Here is an 11,446-nt window from a genome sequence, read left to right as displayed (position 1 = left end):
TTTCACTAATTATAATGATTGATGCATAATAATTCGAGACATCGCCCGAGCCACTCACTAGTTATCTTAAAAATTAAGAGGAGAGTAAATGAAAGCTATAATTATCATTATAGTAGACTATAATATATCATCTGTTGCGAAAACAGTGGAATGACAAATTCCACTGTTAAGCATAGTGAATTCCACTGACATGCATTCAAATGCATGAGTAAGTTTTTCTTGCCGGTTTGCTGCAATTGTTGATTTATTTAGAATACACAGTAAAGTTTTACATCTATAAATACCATCATTTGTAAGAAGTGAATACACTAAACTCATATATACAATACTCTTCTGATAAATTCCTTTCAGTAACATTTATTTTTTCCACGACCTCATCTAGTCTTGTCAAATTTAACTTCATTTGGTAGTACTTATGTTCATAAATATGTCTTAGGTTTGGGTAAATATCTAATATGGATATCTCTTGACAAAGGTTTACCTAATCTAATCCAAAATCAGGGCAATACCGAACTAAAGAAAAAACGAAGAAATGTCAACATCTTTATAAACCAACGGCAAAGATTCAAAGACAAGGCTCTCCCAAGTCCCAACGACCAATAAAGCAAAAGATGAGATACTATTATACTATCACTATTTGCATAGTTGATTCAGCAGCCAACACAAAATAAAAATAAAAAAAAATAAAAAAAAATAGAATATGTAAGAAAAATCTTCAGAAAAAGGAACTGATTCAGCTCACCTCAACAGTCAAAGTCGACTGTACTAAACAAACTAAATCCAATAACCCTCTATTTTCTCTCTCTTCTTTCCTTTTTTTCGTGCCCTTAATTAACACAATCATTTGTGTCTGTCTCTTTAATCTCACAGGTAGGCTGCTACTTCCATATATGCTGCTGCTGATGTAATAAATTTAAAGTTTCTGGATTTTTTTTGAAGGAATTTTATTGTTAGTTTTTGGATTATCTGATTAAAATGGTTGGAATCAAGCTTTGTACTTTCTTTTTGGTTAAGAATTTGTTGTTTTTTTGCATCTGGGTGTTTCTGTTTTGGTGAAATTTGTAGTGGGTCAGGTGCTATTTTTTATTTGGGGAAAAGACGGGCTAGAACTATATTATTTGGGTAATTTGGAATAATATGCTATATGGGTAATTTTGGGTGGAAGTAAAAGATGTGTTCTTTATAACTTTTAAGAATTAAATGCAAATTCAATGTCTGATTTGGTACTTCAGATCTGTGAATCTTTGGTGCTGTGACCAACTGGTGGAGCCAAATGCAGAGGCAGACTAGGTCCATGGAGAGATCTAATAGTATGAGGGGGAAACGGAGCTTGGATAGTGGTGGTGGTGATGGTGGTGATGGTGGTGGTGGTGGAGATGATGAGCAGCCGGAGCGAAAGCGGCCAGCTTTAGCTAGGTATATTTTTGTTCTCTTGATTGATGTTTTTTTTCTTCTGATGTTGTTGAACTCATAGTTGATTGTAATATTTGCAAATGAGCTTTTTAGGATTTTTTTGTGCGGTTATTAGTTATTACCTGTTAGGTGTCTGTATTTGTTGTGTGGTTTCAATTTTGCTAGTGTTTTCTTTTGTGGTAAGTAATTTGTGTATTGGACATAATGTTTTCTGTTACTTCATATGGTGTTGGTGATGGGTGATGGGAAGTGGAATTGAAAGGGGATGCAAATGCAGAGATTGTCAATGCTTCAGAGAATTTACCGGTTTTGAGAGGAGGAACTTTGTGAATACTACTAACCTACTAGAGACCACATTATTGTGATATGTACTAATAACTTGTAAAAATTTGGCTCTTTCTAACTTATTAATAAAATTGTGAAAAATTAACCTCTTGAATTTTATCCTATTGCCATTTAGTAGAACCCATGATTTGGAGAGAGCATATAACTTCAGTCTGACTTTTGGTTGCTCTAACTATGTGTTGAATTTGGCTCCTTCAAGTGGGTGTTTCTTTTGAGACCCTTTATGTCCTGGAGACTGAAAAAGGATGGGTGTGGAGGTCGTGAAGAATAAGAAATACAAAATTTGTGAATATCTTCCTGAATGTGAATCAGGAAGCACTTTCGTGTTTTATTCCTTATATTTATGTTTGTTATGTTTCCTTTGTACCATCTTTCTGTGTATGTCAATATACGGATGTTGTGCAACTGCATACACTACAAGGAAAGGTCAATCTTAACAAGTGTATGCTATTGATATCTCTGTGATTATCAAACTTGCTATATTTAATGCGATTTTAATATTCTTTTGCACAGTTTAGTTTTCCGCAGTGTAGTAATCAATGTGTGACGAAGAAACTATGATAACACTTAAAACCCATAAGGCTTATGGGTATGCTATTTGCTAGACTTCCTTCCTCGTTCTAGTGACCTGCTATTACAATTGGCTTTAGCTTCATTTTCCATTCCAAACAGCTCTATTCTCCCTCTTGCAACTATTGTAAATTTGTGTTGATGTTGGAATCTACTGTATCAACAAATATTCAGCTGCTAATGCTCTTCCTGAAATTAAAATTGGAACTATACATCAATTGTTTGAGACATGTTTTGATGGTGGATGATATCATTTCATTCTGAATCTTGATTATTGTCAAATATTTGCTTGGGTCCACTTCTTGAAACATATGCATTTCTTGCAGTGTGATTGTAGAAGCCCTGAAGGTGGACAGCTTGCAGAGACTTTGTTCATCATTGGAACCTATTCTTCGTAGAGTTGTAAGATCCATGACTTGTCAGCTGATATTATGTGCTTGAACTTTGACTTCTAAACTCATCTTATTGAACCTGGGTGTTGGGTTACTTGTCCTAATTTTTCTTTATGTTATATCCTTAATATTCCTTCTGATAAAAAACTGGATATGCACCTCAGGGAATATATAAGTAGGGAAATTGTATGTTGTGGCATGTTGTTGTTGTTGCTAGTCTCTCTCTCCTTTTCTAACACTCGCACATCTTCCAGACCTTTGTGTTCTTTAACGTGCTGAGAAATGTTTTCCCTTCTGATTGTTGTTGCTTGTATTCGGGTATGGAACAAGATTATGAAGGCGTGCCTACTCCTAACACACAAAGAAGAGAACGAAGAAAAGATAAGAAATGGGATGAATAATTGAATTGATTTTCAATGTCGATATAATGATCATAAGCATAATTGGATAACATGTTTTATGTTTCTACTACTCCTCCCATCTCAAATTTCTATGCTTCCTTTTCCACTTTGGGATGCCTCAAATTATTTTCTCCATCCTCTTTTTCCTCTCTTCTTTTTCTCTAAAGTTGGAACCCACACTCACGGCTCACCTATGCATTATCACTCTTGTGAAGATATGTGTCAATCTGCCATGGAGCGAGTACATTCAGACTGAGGGAGTAAAAACTAATTTGGAGATGTATGCATTAGTTTTTGTAGCAACTTCTATTTCTTTTGTAATTTGGAATTACCTTTTAAAGATATTCCTTCTGCACTGTTTTTTTAACACCCCCTATAAGGAGTGACGTGATGGAACCTAAAGGTCTATAAAATACTAATCTCGTTTGGTATTGAACCTGAATTATCTGCGCTTGATGGTAGTTATTGCTGGTATACATTGTTCCAATCAGTCTCCTATAGTTCCTTTGCGAGATATTCTTCCTCATTGGCTCCTCATATTTGGATGAAACAGGTCAGTGAAGAAGTGGAGCGAGCTCTGGCTAAGATAGGCCCTGCCAGAATCAGTGGGAGGTATACCATATCTGATATTAGTAATCTTGTGCTGAATTTTTATTTTAACCATGTATGTTTGTGGTTTTGACCGGTCTTCCTCATCTGACAAAGATGTTAGTTATCATAATCTGAAAGTAATACATTCTTTCATCTTGGAAAAGCTTTGCAACATCACTGTATGGAGTTCTACTATCCTGAGTCTGCTAATAGAAAAAACCTACTTTGTCTGGGTGAAGTTTGGGCTTTTCTTTCTTTTTTGTCCTTTCACTGGCCAATTTCAGCACATAGCATATGAGATATGCTGCTGCATTTCTATTTTCTGTAGAACTTTTTGTCAAATAAGACCAAATAAAAGGGGTGTTGTTTAGGGAAGGACCTCCTCGTACAGAACTTTTTGCTAGAAAAGACAATACATATAAATTCCGATTGTAACTAAGACTAATTTACCAATTTTTGGCAAAGACTTCAACATTCGAGTGTTGACTTCTTATTTTCCTTTAAGTGTTCGGTTTACATTAGTCTAGAATGGGCAAAATCATACCTAGTGTTTGTTTAATAAAATGATATATTTAAAACTCATACCTCAAACCCATAAGGTATGGGGTTTAGAAACCCAAGGGGGGAGGTGGGTATAGCTCGTGTTTGGATCCTATAGAGTTGTAAAATCACTCTTACAAGGTAGAGTTTGAACAACATCAACCATTCAATAAAAAATCAATGGCTCATATATTCTCTTTCCAAACTTCCCCTTATTTTTTCTCATCAAAATCCATCCCCTAATTTCTCCCTCCTACCAATATGAGTCCTTGATTTTAAAATGTATGGTTCAGATACAAATCTACCTTGCAGAGTTTCATTAAAACTCTAGAGAATTCGGACTGGGTATAGCTCATACCAATACATCTAGGTCTCAAATAAATAAAAAATTCATTCCCAAATAAAAACCAAACACATGGTATTAGGGATTTTACATTGGCCATTTTTTTTATCATATATATTTGTTTGGGGGTGGCGGGGGTGGAAAGGCTAAAGAAAACAACAACGCATGAAGGGAAATGGAGGGAAATAAGAATTTAACACTAGAATGTTAACTTCTTTACTGGATTTGGTACTTTGGTTTCAAGTAACAATCGGACTGTATATGTGGTTTTTTCTTGCTAAAATTTTTTGTTGGGTCCTTGAAAAATCCCCCTTTTATTTGATCTTATTTGACAAAAAACAAACCATCTATAAGATAGCTGCATTATTGATATTTGCACCATTAGCATTGCTGAAGACAGAAAGCAAGGATTATATACTTTTTTGTTACACTGGATTCAGGGCTTCTCCAAAACGAATTGAAGGGTCTGATGGAAGGAACTTGCAGCTGCATTTCAGATCCAAGCTATCACTTCCTCTGTTCACCGGAGGCAAAGTTGAAGGAGAGCAGGGTGCTGCAATCCATGTTGTACTGATTGATGCGAACACTGGTCATATGGTTATATCTGGACCTGAATCATCCATGAAACTAGATGTTGTTGTGCTTGAAGGTGATTTTAATAATGAAGATGATGAAGATTGGTCCCAAGAAGAGTTTGAAAGCCATGTTGTAAAGGAACGTGAAGGAAAGAGACCGCTTTTGACTGGGGAGTTGCAGGTGACTCTCAAAGAAGGTGTAGGAACACTTGGTGAACTTACTTTCACCGATAATTCAAGTTGGATAAGAAGTAGGAAGTTCAGGCTCGGCCTCAAGGTGACCGCAGGATTTTGTGATGGCATGCGTATACGTGAGGCAAAAACAGAAGCCTTTACCGTCAAGGATCACAGAGGGGAATGTAAGTGCATTATGTGATGTTGCCTTTTTAGTTGCTTTTTGATATTGCCATTAAGTCTTACATTTTACTCTTTTCCACTCTTTTGTTCTAGTGTATAAGAAGCACTATCCTCCGGCCCTTACCGATGAGGTGTGGAGATTAGAAAAGATTGGGAAAGATGGATCCTTCCACAAGAGGCTGACTGCTGCTGGGATCTACACAGTGGAGGATTTTCTCCGACTTGCAGTCAGAGATTCTCAAGGACTAAGAACTGTCAGTGCATCTCTATGATGTGGCTTGTTGTTATTCATAAATTTTTGCATTTGTCTCTACGATTCTTGCATGTAAATTGGTGGATCTTTAAGCTTTGACCTGAACCTGAGTCTATGTGACCTAAACTTGATTTTACTTGGCTGGTTATCAACCCTGGTTTTTAATGACTTTCCCATGATGTATTTGCTAGTACATTCTCTGATATATCATTAATCTCCTTGTAGACCCTTGGAAGTGGCATGTCTAATAGGATGTGGGATGCTCTCATGGAGCATGCAAAGACATGTGTTCTCAGCGGAAAGCTGTATGTTTATTATCCTGATGATGCAAGAAATGTTGGTGTGGTTTTCAATAATATATATGAGCTCAGTGGTCTAATTACTGGAGAGCAATTCATTCCTTCAGATTCTCTCTCAGACAGTCAAAAGGTTAGTCATTCTTTTTTCAGGCTCATTCTTAATCCTTGTGGTGATACTCTGGCCACATCACTCTTGATGCTATGAAATAAGCTGAGATTCTTGTATTTCTTGAAGAAGATCAAAACTGAGATATCTGCTGGAAAACCTCGATGTTTATCGTGTTGTAACTTGTTTACTACTGTTTCCTTACTCCTTTTGTGTCCTACTATGTTTTGTCCAAACATAACAATTCACTGACTCATTTTAAAATAAAAACGAGAGGGTGGGAGCATATGTTGTAGAGCTACCCTCCTTAAACCTTGATTAGCTCCTCAAGATCCCAACTTCAGGGTTGGGACTGTGATTTGCTTGTGGTCCCTTGGCTCTACCCTCTTCATGGGTTCTTAACTTCTTCCTGAGACTCATTTAGGGGGTCACTTCTTGACAGACTACAAATGGTAGAGGGAAGCAGAATATAAAAAGAAATACTGTTGTGCTTAGCCTTGCTTTTGATGTTGAGTGTTCACGAGTTGTTTCTGGTATTAAGTTGCTGTATGTAGCTGGCCTTTGGGAGATGATAGTCTGTCTCCAATATCCCCTGTCTCTAAGAGAAACACAAGCACTATATCTAGAGCAACCTTAAGCTTTGATGATTGAGCACTTTTGGATGTAATTCATTAAGCTAACACAAGATTCATCAATCAGGTGTACATTGACACCCTTGTGAAGAAAGCATATGACAACTGGCATCAGGTCATAGAGTATGACGGCAAGGCACTAATGAATTCCAAACAAACTAGACGGACGCGCTCATCTCAGAATGATCTATCAATGAATACAATCAGTTATTCAAATCATATAGATGATAATCAGTTGGCTCTACCTCGATTGCCTGTTGCAGTTCCTACCGAGCAGGCATTGGTGGAGAATAGTGTAGCAGCTCCTGGTAAGCATTGGGCTAGCTTCTTTGTTGACTGCACTATCATTCAGTTCTAAAGATAAGTTTTGGGTTGGTCTCTTTTTTTGGGTTAATAGTTCCATGGAGGGGTTAGCTTCTTTGGAATAGTTTCATGAAAATGATTTTCCATGGTTTTTTTTTGTATATAAAAAAGTTCATTTGGAAGGCATTTCAACAACAATCAACTATTCTAGCTCTGAAAAATCACGTAATTGTTTGCCCATTTGTTTCCCTTCCCAACCTAATGTACATTTCTGTTCTGATCACGAATTGCAGGATATAACAATAATCTGGCAAACAGATTTCCTAATCAGTCACAGCTGATGAGTTCCAATTCACACAACCAGTTTGAGAGCACTTCATATTCCCAACATGGTCTAATAAGTAGCAGTTCAGAACAAACTCATATTATCGGGAATGATAATAGGGCAGGATTGGCTTTGGGTCCTCCACAATCCGCTGTACCTGGATTTCAGGTCATGCAACAGTCTCAACCGCCCAATATTAACCCTTTTGATGATTGGTCACATAACCAAATTTCAGAGGACGAGATCCGCAACAGGAGTCACGAGTTACTTGAGAGTGATGATATGCAGCAGCTGCTAAGACTTTTCAGCATGGGAGGTCATGTGAATATGCCTGATGAAACTTTTTCATCATTCCCATCTTTCATGCCCACACCGTCTAACTACAACAATAGTTTTGAGGAGGACCGGAGTCGTCCTGGCAAAGCTGTTGTTGGTTGGCTGAAGATCAAAGCGGCTATGAGGTGGGGCTTCTTCATTAGGAAGAAAGCCGCTGAGAGGCGTGCACAGCTTGTGGAGTTGGATGACTGAGCTTCTGATAGTCTTTGTTGACTATATTTGTTCGAGAAAAAAAATGTCAGACAGCTCACTTGGTACAATTTCTGCTAGATTATGATAGCATTACTGCGAGTAGCTGTTAAATTAAGCCTGACCTGGTGCTTGTTATTGGGATGTAGCAGATGTAGAAACATCTTTTGTACAGTCACCTGTACAGTGATTTGTGTAATTCTTGTAACCTTTGTCTTTATTAACTCCGTTATAACTTTATTTAGTCTGTTGCGAGCTTGAGAGTTTATAGGTAACGCGAAGGTGTTGATTGTGCTGTTTTCATGCATGATGCACTTGTACCAAGAGAAAATTCTAATGAAGAACTTATTCTCTATAGTCTATATAGTCCTGTATTTTCACTAAAATGAAGTTTGTGATATTAACTTTTGGTGGGTATCCTTGTCTGTGGATTTATTATCTGATATATATATCAATTATTATTAGATATTTATTGGGGTTGAGATGATTTGAGCCTCATAACGAGGCAGATTTTCAGGTGTCCAGATGATGTGGGAACGATATTTAGACAGGTTGGATTTGTGTTATGGTCTTGTTTGTTTCAGCTCTTGATTTATAGCAAAACTATGTTGCATACTTGCATAACATGAATCGATCACACCTGGCCAGTTTGAGTTGATTTTGTGTTAGTGTTGTTTCTGTTTCATGTTATACTTGGTAACTTTGTATAGGTATTAGGGGCATGGGAGGTCATTCGAAAGGACTCTTGTGTCTTGAAGAGGCTATATGAATACTTTCACAGTCATTTTGAGTTAATTTTGAATTTCACGAAAAATGAATAAATAGATTATTAAGATGATTTTTGAGGCAACACAAATGTTACCAAGCACCTCAACTACTTTACATTTCATGTCTTCCTCCCTAAGAAGGTTTTTGGGAAAAATATGACCGAGGCTGGAGGAGTCCGAAAATAACCCCAAAACAACCAATATTAAACGTTATAATACACACTTTCTTACATTCCCGCAACCCGGGCACCAGAGGAATGGGGTGCCTCCTATGGACATTTGAGATCATTATACAGGAATCTCATGGCTTGGAACGAATGACCATAAGAATGCTTTCACGATCATTTGAGACAATTTTGGGTTCTACAAAAAACGAATAAATGGATTGTTAAAAGGCTTTTTGAGGCAACACAAATGGTACCAAGAACCGCGGCTACATTACATGTCATGTTGACACTCCTACAAAGGTTTCTGGAGAAAAATATGACCGAGCCTGAAATAGTTCGAAAATGACCCAAAAACAACCAAAATTAAAGGTTATAATACACGCCGGGCGTTTTTGGGGCCCGGGAACCGAAGGCTATGGGGTGCCTCCTAGGAACATGGGAGGTCATTAGAAAGGTCCCTCATGGCTTGGAATGATTATATGAATGCTTTCACGGTCATTTCGGGGTAATTTTGGGTTTCACGAAAATGCATAAATGGATTATTGAGAGGCTTTTTGATGCAACGAAATTGTATCAAGCACCGAGGCTACGTTACATTTCATGTCCGCATCCCAGGGAAGATTTTTTGAGAATAATAGGACCGGAGCCGAAGAAGTTCAAAAATGACCCAAAAACAACCAAAATTGAAGGTTATAATACACGCTTTCAGACTTTTCCGTGACCCGAGCACCGGAAGCCTTGGGGGTGCCTCCTAGGGACATGGAAAGTCATTTAAAAAGACTTTCATGTCTTGGAAAGGCTATATGAATGCTTTCACAACCATTTCAAGTTAATTTTAGGTTTCACGAAAAATGAATGAATGGATTTTATAGAGGCTTTTTGAGGCAACGAAAATGGAACCAACCACTCGGCCTATGTTGCATGTTATGTCAGCACCCCTAGGAAGATTTATGGAGAAAAATATGACTGGGCCCGGGGAGTCCGAAAATGATCCAAAACAGCAAAAATTGAAGGTTATAATACACGCTTTCTGACATTTTCGAGACCTGAGAACCGGAAGCCTTGGGGTGCCTCCTAGGGACATGGGAGGTCATTAGAAAGGACCCCCATGTCTTGGAACGGCTATATGAATGCTTTCACGGTCATTTTAGGGGTAATTTTGGGTTTCACGAGAAATGCATTCATAAATTGATTATTAAGAGGCTTTTTATGAAAAGCAAATGGTACCATGAAACCCAGCTACGTAACACGTCATATCTGCACCCCTGGGAACGTTTTTTGAGACTAATAAGACCGGAGCCGAAAGAGTCCGAAAATGAGCCAAAAACAGCCAAAATGAAAGGTTATAATACACGCTTTCCGACATTCCCGTGACCCGAGAACCGGAGGTATGGGGTTCCTCCTATGGACATGGAAAATCATTATAGAGGAATCTCATGGCTTGGAATTCACTACTACAAAAAAGGGCAAAGATAACTGTTAAATAAGGCTTTACATAACAGTTTTGAGGTGTTATCCAAGTCAATGTAATGTAAAGTAAACATAACACCTAATCAAAGTGTTATGTTTGCCAGAGAAAACATAACAGTTATTTATAATGTAGGTTATGCCACTAGATAACACATTTTGTAAATAAGTGTTATGTTTGCTATTTATATGACGAATTGAAAGAAGGAAAATTTAACACTTATCTTGAATAACTGTTATGTTTTCCTATAATATATATAACATATATTACCTATAACTGTTATCTATGGTATTTTTAAAAAAATAATCAAATTATTATTTCACGTGCATATATCATTGACGGTAGGCAGCACGCAGACATTGATGGTACAATACATGTATCTGTTGTATAATTAATACTCAACCCATAAGATCTTACAACCAATAAATTAAATTGATATTCCAAACTTCCAAAATTCTTTATATTACAAAATAATTAATCTAATATTCATAAATCTAAACTTCTAAAAAAAACTACTATATATACATATTAATATTAATCTAAATCTATTCTATAGCCACATCCACATGATATCAATATCCAAATCCAAAAATATAATGTATGTCCAAAAGTGGATTAAGGTTAAAAAAAATAGGCGAAAAGTTAGAACTCATTCATCATTTGTGCTTCGTGTTGATCTCCGACATATGTAATCCACAACTCTCTAAGTTCATCAATTTTCTCTCCTGAGAATATGTTGGACCAATGCCTTGATAGTACTACAATAAAGTTAATTACAAAATAATTATTCATATATATAAACTTGAAAACTAATTAAACTTTATAATTAATCGTGCACAAATTAATTTATCATAGTTGTAGTAAGATCATTCAAATATAAAATAATAATCAAGTATTCTCAACCAATTTATCCAAAATACTCTTCATCTCTCTAATATAATATAGATACAAATCTACATTCTGAAAGATTTGTAATCATATAGAAATTTTTAAAAGCCAAATTATAACTAATGTTCACGTACCTTATCAAGAATAACTAGTCGTCTCAACTATACTGTCTCAAACATGTAGCGA

The 11,446-nt window shown here is 36.6% G+C and overlaps 1 protein-coding gene across 2 annotated transcripts; it reads left to right on the top strand.

Moving 5' to 3' along the window:
• Positions 1 to 655: 655 nt before the first annotated feature.
• Positions 656 to 8,387, top strand: LOC104902420 (hypothetical protein). 2 transcript variants are annotated; one of them, XM_010690195.4, is made up of 9 exons: positions 656 to 870; positions 1,233 to 1,416; positions 2,655 to 2,730; positions 3,675 to 3,733; positions 5,036 to 5,529; positions 5,621 to 5,781; positions 6,006 to 6,209; positions 6,885 to 7,125; positions 7,414 to 8,387. In XM_010690195.4, the coding sequence occupies exons 2-9, from the start codon at positions 1,274 to 1,276 to the stop codon at positions 7,971 to 7,973; spliced, it is 1,938 nt and encodes a 645-aa protein (XP_010688497.1). In that variant the 5' UTR covers positions 656 to 870; positions 1,233 to 1,273; the 3' UTR covers positions 7,974 to 8,387. The 2 variants fall into 2 exon arrangements, with proteins under 2 accessions (XP_010688497.1, XP_010688498.1); XM_010690196.4 differs by having other exon boundaries at positions 656 to 904.
• The last annotated feature ends 3,059 nt before the right edge of the window (positions 8,388 to 11,446 follow it).

This window comes from Beta vulgaris, chromosome 8 (genome assembly GCF_026745355.1).
Source record: "Beta vulgaris subsp. vulgaris cultivar EL10 chromosome 8, EL10.2, whole genome shotgun sequence".
Lineage (NCBI taxonomy): Eukaryota > Viridiplantae > Streptophyta > Magnoliopsida > Caryophyllales > Amaranthaceae > Beta > Beta vulgaris.
The sequence above is the reverse complement of the archived record's forward strand: the minus strand, read 5'-3'. Positions and strand labels throughout refer to the sequence as shown.